The sequence below is a fragment of the Paramormyrops kingsleyae genome, chromosome 16 (genome assembly GCF_048594095.1).
Source record: "Paramormyrops kingsleyae isolate MSU_618 chromosome 16, PKINGS_0.4, whole genome shotgun sequence".
Lineage (NCBI taxonomy): Eukaryota > Metazoa > Chordata > Actinopteri > Osteoglossiformes > Mormyridae > Paramormyrops > Paramormyrops kingsleyae.
In genome coordinates this window covers 30,812,748-30,828,091 of record NC_132812.1, presented here as the reverse complement: position 1 = coordinate 30,828,091, position 15,344 = coordinate 30,812,748, and the positions used below count along the sequence as shown (strand labels likewise).

The following is a 15,344-nucleotide window of genomic DNA, read 5'->3' as shown; positions in this document are numbered from 1 at the left end:
GTTAAAAGCAAGGAACAAACTGGTCAAGGTCAAAGCCAAAGGCCATCAGTGAGTCAGTTCTCCATACTGACCTGTGAGTTCAGTATTTTACCTCAAATATGTGACACAATACTTTTGAGGTCAGGTCCTGGAACACAGCTGGGATATATATTAGTTTTAGCTCCAGGTGATAACCGAAATAATGAGTCTCTTCCCACTTGACCACCACTTGGTCAGTTGTCTTTGTACTTGATCCTTGTGTGTTTCCCCCCACTTTACAGACTGTAGTCATGGGTTTGTAACCAATTTAATCTGTTTTGTATTTATTTATTTTCTGTTTCCCTGGTGTTTATTTTCTATTGATTTCTCTGTCTTAGGTTTTTTTCATGCTTGTGTCCCGTTTGCATTTTTTAATTGCTTGTTGTTATCTTAGTGTAGTCATCCCAGTTTGTGGTTTGGGTTTTCTGGTTTCAGTGCTTGTTAGAGTTCCTTGTTCTGTGCCTGTTAATTGTTCCATCTGTTGCTCATTGTCCTGTGCCCTCAGTGATTGGATAATTGTCTTATGTTCTTCATCTGCCCTCTCCTTAGCCCGGTTGTTGAGTCTATTTATCTATTTAAGTGCCTGCCCCATTTTGTCCTGTGGTTGGTCATTGTGCTAGTGTTCTTTGTAAGGGTAGTCTTCTTGTAAAGTGGTACTGATAATTCTCATGCATATATCCAAGGACATGAATCCAACCTGGGAATACAGGAATTTAATAATGTATTTCAAAGCATCCATACAATATCAAGATATTTTCACTTCCTTTCCATGTGCTTCTCAGACTGTTTTAATTGAACTGTATTGTTCTTTGTACATTTTTACCAGAATTTAAGGACTACTCAGAGTGCTTAACCTTGAAAATGTGTTCTGAATGTCAGTGTGTTGGAGCTGCGTGAGTTTAAATAGCTAAAAATATCATTTGGTCGAAAGAAACCATTATAATGTCTTGTCACATTTACAATAACCTTTCATCATTTACAATAGCCTACAGTATTAGTTACAAGAAGTTAAGCTAGGCTATGATGTTTGTTAGGTTAGGTGTAGTGTATTAAAATGCATTTTTTCCTTATGATATTTTTGCCTTATGATAGACTTATCAGAACGTAACTCCATCATAACCCAGGGAGCGTCTGCACTTTTTCTCATTTTTCTCACTTTGACTTGCCTTTGTGGATCTTGTGTTGTTGCTTGTAAACCACTTCATGGTCCCTGGAGCTCAGAACTGGAGTTGACACCAGATGTCCTTAGTCGAGCCAAAGCTCGGACATGAACCCCTTAGAAAATGTGTGGAGAGACCCGAAGATTGCAGTTCACCATTGCTCCCCATCCAATCTAACATGCAATTTGACAGAGGTTGCATGAAAGAATGGAGAAACTGGCCAGATACAGATAGCTGATAGAGTCATGCCGGAGAAGATTTGCAGTTGAAAAAAGTGCAGAAGATTGTTCAAAATATCCAATGTTTGAATAATGTGATTTAAATTCTAAAAACATTTTCACTTTGTTATTATGGCATATTATGTGTTGGAAGAATAAAAAAAAGAATCAATACAATGCATCGCAGTTTAGGAAAAGCAATGGGGTCTGTATATTTTCTGAAGTAATATGTTAAAATGGAAATGTTATGTTTTTTTTCAAAGTAAAGCATTCTCATTAATTAAGGGATATCTATCTATAGAATCCAGCGACTAAGATTATCTATAAAGCAATACAGTATATTTGTTAATTTATTAAGTATAATACTTTTTCTTACCCTAATTATGGGAGGATGGAGAAATTGAATCCCTTCCCAAATGATGCAGTTATTCTGTCAAGTTCATTTTGTACCCTTATTCCACAGGTGGTTCCAGTACTCGCAAATTGTTGAGCACAATGAAGCTGAGATTGATTTCTTTGTTCAGACGGAGCTGCCTCACTGAAACCAGTTAGAGACCAGTGGATTTAAGAGATTTTTCAAACTCCATTTTACAGGAGACGATTGCATGTACCTCAGGTTATATCCGATATGTGATTTATCTGGGCAGAACAGTTTTATCTTGACTGTGACAGTTCAATAATGGCATGAAAGTGATATGTGATGAGACATAAACCAATCGAACATGCCAGCAAGTCAGGGCTGAAGTTCATCTTGAGAACATTGGGTGAGCATCATGGTTCCTGCTCATGTTCCTTGTTCCTGATCTCCATATGCGGTACATCAGTGTGATTTTCTTCCTCTATTAAGTTATCCCTGATTACATGGACTCCATGATTAGTTTTCCATTTTTACTGACTTCCCTCCCAAAATAACAATGTTTATATATATATATGTAAATGTGTATATATATATATTTTTTTTTGTCTTGAAGTTCCACCTGCAATTGTCCCTGGAGTAATTGGAGTTAAGGGCCTTGCTGAAGAGACCAGTGGTGACCACTGGATTTGAACCAGTGGCCTTCGAATCATAGGTACAAAGTCTTAAACCACACACTGCATTTTAGAAGTCCTTAGTTTTGCCAGCAAGATATCCAGGATTTACCACAGGATAATAACAGGGGCAAATTAAACATTACAAATTGATATGAATTAATGTAGACCCAGAATTAGGTTTAGTTATTTAGGGATTTGCTATTCACAGACTCCCATGGCAGGGTTAGGGTTAGGGTTAGGACCATAAAAACTGGGGATTTTCACACAACAACAGACACATGAGAAATCATTAGTCAGCGGTAAAAAAAATACTTGGAAATAGTGCTTATTTTCTGACAAAACTATATGGATGTAAACCAGTTTTAAATCAAATTTACAGTAATTAAAGACCAATGTTTGGGCCCAAAGCCAGAAGTGAATTTCATGGGATGTCCAGCAACTCCATGAATAGCTACCCTTCAGCAGATTATTGTGGATTTCAAGCAAAATTTGGGAGGAGGACGGGTCCAAACCCACAATTTTATTACTTGTCTCTGTGCCTGTTGTAAACTCTAGTCAGTGACATGACTCATTTTGCCAAATAAATAATTAGGTTTTCTTCTATAAAAAGCTACAACGCTCATTCATACAGTATAGCTGTACGGTTCACCATGCTATGGCTCAGGATCAGTGGTACCTGCAGTCAGCATGAACTCAGATTTGTATGTCGTGGTGCAAAATACAGCAACACCGAAAAGTGTCCATGCAATGAATTACGTCACTGATGCTTCCTCTGTGTAAGTGGATCAACATCGTCTCGGCTTTCCGCAGAAAAATATCACCTGCTGCCAGCAGAGGGAGTATCAGACTTTTGCCACAGACACGATTTTTACGGCTGATATATGTACTATTATTTTTAGCACCACATTTCTTTATCCAAAGAGCTTCTGTAAATCTATTGCCTTTGCTGCCATAAGAAAGGATTTTAATGCACTTAAGCTATTGTTAAACAAGTCCATCAAGTTTCTTGGCTGTATATCTGTTAAAACAATCAAAGAGCATTTATTTGCAATTGTAGGCAGTCTTAGGATTGAATCCACATGCCCACTGAGGGACCTTTAGTGCAACATGAAGATTTTGTGAACAGAAAATCATTTTTCATGTTGACCTAAGGTGCAACAGCTATTATTACAATGAAGATTATTACAGCATCACAATTGCCACACATCCTGTAGAATATGGGACATTCTACATGGCAAAATGAAACACTGTGTCCAGTTTTGGACCACACAATCGATCACCCCACCCTAGCCAGTACTTCTATTGTCACACAGTGAAACTGTCATGCTACAGGTGCAGGGGAGGAGACAGTTGCATGGGGGGACAGGACAAAAAGAGCCAAAGTCCAATCTGAGACACAACAATGCAATATAAAAAGGAGAAAACAAGTAATAAAAGAATACGTAAGTGTTACATTAACTACAGTGTGCAATACAACGCAGTGGGAGGACAGATGCGGGTCATGGTTGTTTAGCTGGAAAACGAAATAGTCAAAGATTATTGCTTTGAAAATGAAAGGACTGAGGAACCAAACAGTTTTTAAAGAAATCTTGTTTTGGACATTGTAGGCAAATGCTAATGATGCTTACAGCAGCCGGCTCATCTTAATCCAATGTCACTTTTGTGGGTCTGATCATGTGACTTTATCTCTGGTCACTGGAAAACATGAATTACTGCAATGTTTACCATATGATTTCATAGGTCTCTTATAATTGTGGTGCACCTACCATGCACAATGGAGCTGCAGCTGGAGCCCCCGATCTGCCTTCCTTTGGCTATATATACTTACTTTTTACTTAATTAAGAGAGGCTCCTCTGCAGAGGACAATTCCCGCACTGCAATCCCACCACTGGTGCAGCCTTTTAAATGTGGCTATACAGGACATTATGCTTAATTATTAAGTCACTGTATAGCTCAGTGGCATAGGGATTAGAGCCCACACCCAGTAGTATGTGATATCAAATCCCTTGGTTGCCAGAGTAATAATAGCACTGTAGGGCCCTTGACCCCAAATGCTCACTGGTACATTGCTTTTAACAAAAAGTGTCTACTGAATTAATGTATGTCAGTCCTATTGATTCGGCTATAATATTATTTAAGTATTGTCTACTAATCTCACCACTTTGAAGGATGTTCTTATATTTTATCTGAATTGCTAGCAAAATCTTTTTAATCCCCATCGGACTGGAACTGTGAAATAAGAGTATACAGGATTTTAATACGCAATTTTCTAAAGGGCCGTAATATATACAGGCACGGTAGCTATACAGATAAGCACAAAGGCTAGGGGCAAACAGATGGAGTAAGGTGAGAGAGCCCAACCAGTCATTCATTCAGATAGAGAAATTTGTAAATAATCATAATAACAATAATAATAACTTTTATAATAAATGATTATACATTGATATGGCTAACACAAAGCTTTCTAGAACTAAATACTGTTACTGTATGTTCAAATTGCATTTTCTTCTGACCAGTAGGGGGTGCAATTGCACCCCCGTTAAAATCGCCTATGGACTAAATCATAATTAGTGTTCGATACTAACTAATTGTATAATTAAGTACTGTGCATAAACAACTTAAGTTATAAGTCTTCTTTCATGCTGAAAGAAGACAGTGAATTATTATGGCTGCAAAACAACAACAACATTATCATTATTTTAATTATTATTAGTATTGTTATTATTACTACTACTACTACTATATAATAATTATAATAATAACTTAAAGTATCCACATGAAAACCCAGTATTTTCAAGTTACAGTTTATTAGCAATTTTGTCTTAAGGCAGAACTTTCACCCCAGAAAATCACAGCAAATTATAAGCCCAAATAAATAGTCAGAATGAAAATATATTATAAATTAAAAATGAATCATACACATTACGTCTTATAGCCTTTAAACAGTGGAAACAGAATAGTGCTCAGAGCTGTAAGACTCGAATGTATTTCGGATCTATCTTCAAATCCAGTGCGGCTTAACTGAAAGTCTTTAACAGAATTTCCTTGGTCTGTCACGGCCTCCACACAAGAGGAATCCAGGCACCTGAAAGGTCTAAAGTGTAACACTACATTATGGCATTGGTGAGAACTGAAACTATTGCATAGATTTCTTTGGCATCTAGAGGTGAATAAAATACACAAATGTGGAATCTGAGGCAAAGAAGACTGTCACGGTGTACTTGAAAGGTGATACCAGTAACACACCTTTATAAACAAATAATGCAACAAAACATGAATAACATAAATATATATATATATATTTGCAAACATCTGTTCTGCAGTTGAACAACAAATATGTGAAAAAGTATCATTGCCATAAATATATATTTGTATATCATCATATTAACATGCACACAATCTGGTATTTGACATATAAGGTATATGAAATTTACAGCAAAATAAAAAAATAAACATACTAATATAACATTTTGGATATTAATATTTATGATACGATACAATGTGGAGATTTAATGACTGACTTTTTGGTGACACCATTACTGTACAATATACAGACTTTCTGAAATGCTTCCAGTCTCATGCAAATGTGCTGCAAAAATTAAACTAACGCAATCCTCCACAAACAGAATAACAGCACTAAATTACCTTAGCTTAAATGTTCCAGCTTTGAAAACATGAGGCGATGTGCAATTCTCCATGCTAAACATGTGACAGGAGTTTTTCCATGCTCATTTCCAGAAAACATTATAAAACAGCCACACATCTTAAGCACTAATAATGTAACTATATCGAAATTCAGACGAAACATGGATTTTTATCAAATGATGTCCTGCACCTGCAAAGAGTATCAGTTATGGTGTTTCTGCACCAAGGGGTATGGAATTCCGCTGTTAATTACTGTATTGCACAATTATAATCTAATAATATTTCAGATAACTATGTTTTGCCCCTTTTTGTGCAGGAGATTTAGAATATAAACTCTCAAACACAATTTTCATACACATTATTCCAGCTACAATCTGTAATGTGAAAAATAATCTAAGTACTAGATCTAGGTGCAATTTTGCACTGGTACAATCAACATTGTCTCCCACTGTTTCAATTGTAAATCGCATGCTCACTATACTGAGTTGCCTTGCTGCCTCTGAGCGGACAGCTCCTTCAAATAAAGGGTTGCGTGAATGAAGAAATGAATCATGCTGTTATTCTCAGATGGCTCTGGCCTTGCACGTCAGCTTAAGATCATTATGCGAGATGTTTACACAAGACATGTCACACCACCCACCCAGAAGGCCCCCGCATTCTGCCCTGGGCTTCCTGGTCAGGACTGCATCGTGATAAGAGATTCTGTATGGATGAATGCACTCTCCATTTGATATATATTTATATGTATATATAAATACAAGCAGTATAGCTATATTGCCTGCGAGACTAAGAAAACCATAATAAACAAACAGTAAAGTAACAAATGGTTCCTGGTATATCGCAATTATTAATTAAAAACCAATACAACAGCCCTTGAACTCATTTGTTGTTCATTGTTTTTCCAGCATACATTATACCATATTATATTTATAAATAAAGGTTATTGTGATTATTTGGAAAAGATGGCTTTTGGCTCTTTTTACTACTCATACATGCGTAATTAATGCCACACCACAGGGACACTGTGCCATAGAATCGAACGTTTATCGAAACGCAGTATCTCTAGCATTATATAGCCACAAGTATGGGAACTGACACGTCGAGTTGGGATGTGCAATCTCTATACCAGTGTTTCCCCAATCCGGTCCTCGTGGACTCACAGCCAGTCCACGTTTTTGCTCCCTGCCTGGCAGGAAGCTCAGAGGAAGCAAAAACATGGACCGCTGTGGGTCCACAAAGGGCGGATTGGGAAACATTGCTCTATATGTAACCTTTTTCGCACACATATTGTGCACAGATCATTTCCAAGAGCTGAATGCAATACTGACATCGTAAGACCAGCATAAGTAAGTTGCTCAGCCACTGGCAGTGATTATGGGTGAAGTGACAAGCTTTAATCGGGGGTTCCACTCTCAGGAACTGCTACATCGTTCAAGGTGTCCTTGTCTATAGCTCTGGGTGACTCCAGAACCGACTTTTCACATTGTCCTGCATCTAAGCGTGACCTGCACAAGAGGCAGAGAACACTGGACCATTCCCAGAGGCCACGGGTGATGCTGGAGGAGAAAAGTTTCTTGCAAGGGTGGCAAAACTGGTAGAAGACCAGCATGAAGAAGATGGCAATGGCATAGCCGATAAGCAGCTGCAGGACCAGCAGGGGACCACTGATGAACCTGTAGAAGTCAGTCTGAAAGACATACCACAGAAGAATGAGGGTGGCGTTCTCCACGAACCGCAGCATGTAGTAAACGGCCATGCGGTTCCAGTTCTGGGACTTGTTGATCAGGTCTGGGTCGTTAAGCTTCAGCTGAACTGCCGACCAGCAGAACATGTTAATGCCGGCGTACAGGAAGGTGAGCAGACACAGCACCATGGTGGTGCCCACCCGTGTAAACGTCTTCTCAATGTTCTCGGGGAAAGGAGACCTGCTCATCCAGAACAGGATCCAAGGGTATGAGAAAAAGGTAAAGAAGTTGATGAGGACCACAGGCAGGATCCAGATCTGAAGGACAGAGCTGAAGAGGACCAAGACCACCACCCTGGTCGCAATCTCGAAACTCCTCCAGAGGAAAATACAGAGGTAGGCTAGAGGTTTCACGTTCACCTCGTAGTCGTCGTACTTGATTTTAATGGCAAGGATGTTGCAGCGTAAGGCGCCGTACACTATAGACAGGAGTGAGATTACCATCAGTGTACCTGGGAGGAACAAAGTGAAACACACCAGATGAAGACAGAAAGTATCTGAGACCACAGCAGCTACATTACTATGAACAAAGAGGTCAATCCAGTTCTTTCTCATACACTTGCACTGAAAATATGAAAAAAAAAGTGTTTTGTAGTTTCAAACAGGTTCTCACTTCAATTAAAGCAAATGCGTGAAAAAACACTGTAAAATACGGCATTTAGAAAACTTGAGATGTCCTTCAAGATGCATTTCAAAAATAACTTCTTAACACAGCAGTCTGCCAAGTACAAATTTATCTTGCTGTGAAGATAGAGCTAACAGGATTTTTTGATGCTGGTAGGTGACGGGGGGGTCTGTTATACTTGAGCAGCTGAATACAGTTTTTCAGCATAAAGAAATTAGGCATTTAAAAGAAAAAAAATGTGGTGTTGATTTAAATAACACTTGCTTTTCTTTGAGAGCTCCGGAGGTGAAAATCTACACTAACGACTTACTGTACTGGGGATGTGTACAGGTTAGTAGTATACGATGTGTAAGGGTTAGCAGTATATGGTGGAGTATCCATACTCAGTAATCAAACATCTCATGGAAGGACTCTTCAAATTAATTATGTCTTTAACAATGGTTACACATCCTTAATTTAATGGGACAGGACATAAATTTTCATAATAATGTTGGCAGAAAGGGTTGTAAGCTTGTCAGATTGATTTCTGTTATCTACAATGGTATCAGCGGCTGGAATTTGCAGTGCACCTTCTCTTGCCCCCACCAGGTGATGAATGTACCGGGTGGTGAACTCACTGGTGTTGCCTGAACTGGATTACACTGAACTATTAAAAAAACCAATCAAAGGCACACTGGTGCAGCTGGAGCACGCAGGCTACCTCTGCCGATGGACACTCTCTGCTGCAGCACACAGATGTAGAGCTGCAAGGTCAGCTGAGGGGCGGAGCCCAGGAAGGCCTGGATGACGGAGGTCCGGGCGAATGCGGCACGATGGGCCACCAGCTTCCCCTCAGCCTGGCCCACCTGCTTCTCCACCTCCTCTGCTAGCCCATTTCTGGGCATCTGCTTTTTCCTGGTGATGCTCACGTACGGCTCCTCGATCTTCCCGATGCTGCCATAGATGCAGAAAGCCTCCAGACACCTGTCGGGTCACCACAAGCCACAGGTGTTACACTCTGATAACAAATCCTGGTTCCTTGGAGACAGCAGCGATGAGGAAAAGTACATAAGGTTTAAGTGCTTAAGTAGTACGTATACTGCTGAGCTCCAGTCCCTCCAGTCCCATCTCTTCTTCCCCCCCCATCCTAAGTGACCTTGCACCCCTCACATAAAAGTGCCTCCTTACCATCCTGGCCCATCCAGGGTTCCTGTGTATAAGCTACCATAGCAGGCAGCACCCTAACAGCCCAATCATCATCACCCAGACAACACAAAGCAGGCAGTATTCATTATAAAACCATATATAGTCTTATAACATCATATGTCATTGTATACTTTAGATTCCAGTGTATTACAGAACCTCAGGGTATTACAGTCTCAAAGGCCAGACCCTCAGTCATTCTGTTCCATCCTAGAAGGTACATCAGTGAGGGGCTGCAGGTTTAAAGCAGGTAAATATGAAGGGGAATTTCTAAAATCATCAACTGTGATTGCAGTGCACGGGTAATACCAGGAAAACCAGGCAGGAACACAGAGCCAGCATACTGGTTTTCTTCTCTTACTACTTGCCCAGTCTGTGAGTATATACAATATGTGCTGTGTGACGGGCCTCCTTTCCAGAGTGTGGCCCTACCCTAAGCTTCCTGGGATATGCTCTGCACACACTGCAACCCACTAATGGACAAGCACTTAGAAAAGAATAGAAAGCGCTATTATTAAGTCCCACTTGTCTTATTTATTATGCACCACGTTATTGATTAAGTAGAACACATCTTTCCTGAGTATTCCATTAGTCTGTTTACATATTTTACCCCCAAAATGAGTATTATTATATTTATATTTATAGTTGCAATTTTAAAGAGTATGATTGCTGCTTTATTTGGCGGACCGGTCGGCGCCACGTACAGCATCAAGGCTCGCAGGAAGATACCGACCGCTGCACGGACCCGCCCTATGCAGGGTCCATCAGCAGGCTGGCCTGCTGTAAACACCAGACAGGCAAACCGAAGCAAGTGGGTGGCGTATTGCCTTAATAACTAATGTTTGGGTAGAGGAGCGACATAACTGTGACTAAGTAATGTCCGACGCAAAAGTACAGTGATTTAATTTCCCTTATTCATTTATGTCAGAAAATTCGTCAAAATCCGAATCGAAAGAAATAATTTCCCGGATCGAAACGCTGCAAATTAGCGACGATCAACCGGTTACAAACATCAAAACACAACAAGCGCCGAATATGCCTCGACTGAGCGGAGCGCTCATGTAAATGACATGCATTCGTACGGCACGCAAAGGGACGCAGGTTCTGCGAGCATAACGCACCTGACAATCGGTCCGAGCTGCAGGATGTGGAGCAGCAGCACAAGAGGTTTATCTTTGCTGAGATCCCTGTGGATGAAGGTGAGGGTTAGCTGTACCAGCACGGACGGGACGAGTGTGAAGAGAAGCGTGAGCCCTTGCCAGATCTGGTCCCCCGCAAATCGGTACGTGCTGCTGAGATATAAAGCTGCCGTAGTCTCGGCGGTGAACAGAGAGACGGACACAAAAATCGAGCTGGGTAATCTCATCCTCACACATCCATTTGTTGTGTTTCCCCCCTTCCTTTTCTTCACATCACGCTGACTGCCATTTCTCGGGGATGGAGGAGGCGCCCGGCGATGGAGATGTCCTCGGCGGATCAGACTGTTTTCAGCCTAAAAGCTGTGCTGTCTCACTGACTCTAGTTGGCGCAATGCTGATGAGTGATATGAGGACTATAACCAGTGTCCACCAGTACGCTATGTAGTTTTATTTTATTCCGACATTAAAAACATAATTGTATTGAACATACTTTTATTCAAGTTAGATTCGTGGCAACGGTGATTTAAAAGATTTGGTAGGCGTATCTTCAAAGCAAATCGATCAGCTGTTCATTTTACCTGCTCTTTTTTTAAGACAAATTGTACAAAATGAGAGAACAGAGTCAGCCTGATTTCCCCGCGTTTGTATGGATTCCTCTACAGCCCGAACGTGGTGGACGTGCAACCCGTCCTTCGTGTACCACAGCTTGTGTGTCCCTGTGGGTAACACTTTATAATACTGTTCCGTAGTTAACAGGTAAATATGCAGGAAGTAAGCAGCAACAAAGGAGTAGCGCTTCATTAAAACCTAAATTGGTACTATTAACTACTAAGGAGTTATGCTTAATTACTCAATAGGTAATTATTATAGTAGTTCTCTATTACTTCATTAGGAACTATTGAGTATTGCTGGTCTCATTGGGAATTATGTACTAACTATGGATTATTTCTAATAACTACTAGTTCATTACTCATCAAATGAACAGTGCTTTTTTTGGACTAACAGGAACTTACAGGCTACTGTTCTGAATGGTTTTTGCCATTTTTTTTTCCTTTTGGAATAACAGGCTTGTTTCTTCCTACTTGTTTGTATGACATACAACTTATTCTACAAAATATTACTGACTAAAATATGTATACAGTACCTACATTTTAATTATTTACCTCACTTCAGTCCGTGTGCCAGTGTTCTTCAAACTGTGCTTTGAAGTCCAACTGAAGGGATGGTCAAACAGAGACTCGTGTTTTGCCACATGATGTGCTCCACCACATATTGTTGATCTTTTCTAAACATTAAGAAATTAATGTATGCATTTTAAATAAGGAATGAAGTCTTACTAATGACCTAAATAAAACTAATTGTAATTCATTAGTAATGAATGTGGCGTTACTGACTTCTTCCATAGGAGTTACTAAAGAACAAGAACAGTATTATAAAGTGAAACACACTGTAACTCATTAGTAATGAATGTGGTGTTAGAGTAAGCTATTTCTTTCACAAACATTTACTGAGTTCTTTTTAAGCGGTTAATAAGAACAATGAATGTTAACATAGCTTATTTGTTTCACTTAAACATTCATGTAACACTTCATGACATAACAGCATAAGTTCATTTTAAACATTTAATTTGAAGCACGTTATATTAACATCACAACTTAATTTTTAAAATCAAATTACTTTACACTGATTACACATCCATCCCATTAAAACTATTTACACAGGGTATTGCTTTCTGCATGTAACAAACTTCTAAGTGGTCCATCCTTGTGTTTTTGGTCCAGCCAGCAGGTCCACTCAATCGGTCTTTGTCCGCTGACGTCACACTCGCTATAGCCGCAGTGTGTTTGTGTGTGTGTACCTGCCTGTGTTCTTCTCCTCAGTTGGTCATTGTGAGACGATACTCTCTGTGTTAATTACTGTGTGTTGTATTCTGCCTGTTGCTTGGTCCTGTTCCAGTCTTGCCTGGTTCCTTTAGCTGGTGTATGTACTGTATGGTCCTGTCAATTATTTCCCCCTGTTTAGTTCTGCCTCCATGTGGTCTATTTGTTTTGTAGTCTACCCAAGTGTGTCCTTTAATAAACCCCCTTGTTGTCTCTGAGCCATAAGTGGATCGTCACCTTCTTTTCCTGCCTGCACCATGCCTCATAACAAAGCATGCTTTAATATTCCATTCCGTTTCTAGAATACTTTCCTGTTTTAGATAAGAGCAACAAGGCTTTTAATTAGTTAGGCCTGACTTCTAATTAGGCTCCAATTTAAATTAGTCAATTCAGACAACTACTGTAATTCGAAAAGCAAATGAATATAATTTGTATATTTTAATTTGATGTAGAAATTAAAAATAAATATTAATATAAGATTTTTTTTCTCAGAATCAATCAATACCTCAGTCCAACCCGTTTAATTAAGATCTGAGCTGTAAGAAAGAAAAGGCAGAATGTAGCACAGGGATTGAGGGCAGGGATTTGAAGAGTCCTTTGCGTTTACATTTAATTACTATTCATTGATCATTGGGGATCGTTTTCAGTGCTGTTTACGTGCAAGTGCATTCTTATAAGTCACATTTTAAAGTGCGCCATTGTTTGTGATCATAACCATTGAGGTAATGAGTCAGAAACTCACTGATGTGCTCGTTTTTCATTCCTTGATATAATGTAATGTGGTGCACTCTGATGAAATTGCTTTTCAACTGCTGAAAGACACTCCTTGACGAAGAGAAGGTGGAGAGATGGGGAACTCGAACCTTCAGATGCTATGCTTTTTCCTCATGCCCGGACATGCTCAACAGACTCCCTACATTTTTTTTATTAAGCAGAATACTGACATTCTAACTTCGACTATTTGCCTTGAGTGAGTCCTAACATTTAGCGTCTTGGCTAAGTTTCTGCACCAGAGTAAACATGATGTATATATTTACATGAACACTTGGCTTTTTCTGTGTGGCTACAATTAATCCAGCTGTAAGAATTTTTATATAAAGTAAAATGTTACGTATATAAAGGCCATATTTAGATGAACTGAGTGCCGAGTGTCTTTTTAATGTTTTACATATGGATCTGGTTGATTAAAACCTAGATGAATGATAATGCATGTGATTAATGAATGTGAACTTCAGTATGGATAATCTGAGCAATCAGTGGTACGGAAAGCTCTACATGGCTTATTGGGTAGTACTGCTGTTACACAGCAATAGAGTTGTTTGTGAGTAAGGATTTTACACAGGTTGCATGAGTTGCGACTAAAAACAAGTTGCCGTCTCTAAATTGGCCATAGTGCGCGCATGCGCACGTGTGTGTGTGTGTGTGTGTGTACAGCTTCATACTCTATACTAATGACAAGAAACTCCTGAAATGGGGTAATTGGTGCTTTTCCCTCCAGCTGTGATTTACGTCATGTAGTACTGAATGTACAGAGGCCTTATAGGTAGACAAACACTGAATTGTTGTCTTAAGTGGTATGCCAGTTGAAGTGTACGGAATTATAATTTGCAAATCGCTGGTGGAAACTTGCTCAATATCTAACACCCATATTGCTTTGGTGGAAGGAGATTTGCAAAATGTGGTCTCTGCATTGCTGAAGCAAAAAAATCCCAAAGTGAAAGCCTGTGGCACATGAGCCAAGAATAGTTTTCATCTCAGAATGAGTTTTATAGTTTCCCAGCATGCCATTGTGATAAGGACCCCGCTGACCCAAGTGGTACGGGTGTCTGAGAGCTGCCTGCTTCTGCTCAATTCTGGTGTAACACTAAGCAGCCATTAAATAAAAAAAACAGTGTCATTTATGTTTCAGAAATAACATACTAAGCTGCAATATTTAACAACCGAATAAGATACATAAATAAAAACTGCATTATTATTAAAGAGAGGTTATTAAAAATAACTTGCTGTCAATATATTAATGTGAAGAAAGTAGAATTATTCATATATTAACCTGATTATCACTTTAAAAGAGTATACACTAATCAGGCATAACACGTTACTGACAGGTGAAGTGAATATCATTGGTTAACTCATTACAATGGCACCTGTCAAGGATGCCTTTGTATATTAGGTATGTGAACAGTTAGTTCTTGAACTTGATGTGTTTAAAGCTGGAAAAATGCACAAGCATATGGATCTGAGCAACTTTGATACGTGTCTAAATGACTGCGTCAGAGAATTTCCAAAATGGTAGGTCTTGTAGGATATTTCCAGTATGCAGTGGTCAGTATACCTGCCAAAAGCGGTCAAAGGAAGCCCAACCAGTGAACCAGTGACAGGGTCATGGGTACCCAAAGAAGCAAGTTGTGTGGTCCGATCCCACAGGAGAGTTACTGTAGCATAAATGCTGGCTCTCACAGAAAGGTGTCAGAACATACAGTGCATCACATACAGTGCATCACATACAGTGCATCACATACAGTGCATCACATACAGTGCATCACATACAGTGCATCACATCTTGCTGCATATGTGCTTGTGTAACTGCAGACCAGCTAACCTCTGTCCACTGCTGAAAGTGCCTGCAGTGGATGTGAGCGTCAGAACTGGACCAAGGAGCAATGGCAGGTGGTCTGGTCTGATCGGTCATGTTTATCTTTT

General features: G+C 39.6%; 1 protein-coding gene across 2 annotated transcripts; it reads right to left on the bottom strand.

Moving 5' to 3' along the window:
- Window positions 1-5,217: 5,217 nt before the first annotated feature.
- On the bottom strand, window positions 5,218-11,454 carry LOC111850263 (endoplasmic reticulum membrane adapter protein XK-like). Of its 2 annotated transcripts, XM_023823972.2 has the most exons (4): window positions 10,998-11,454; window positions 10,747-10,812; window positions 9,144-9,406; window positions 5,218-8,270 (listed from the first exon to the last, which is right to left on the bottom strand). In XM_023823972.2, exons 1-4 carry the CDS (start codon window positions 11,003-11,005, stop codon window positions 7,468-7,470), a joined length of 1,140 nt encoding a protein of 379 aa, XP_023679740.1. In that variant the 5' UTR covers window positions 11,006-11,454; the 3' UTR covers window positions 5,218-7,467. The 2 variants fall into 2 exon arrangements, with proteins under 2 accessions (XP_023679740.1, XP_023679737.1); XM_023823969.2 differs by having other exon boundaries at window positions 10,747-11,454.
- Between the last annotated feature and the right edge of the window lie 3,890 nt (window positions 11,455-15,344).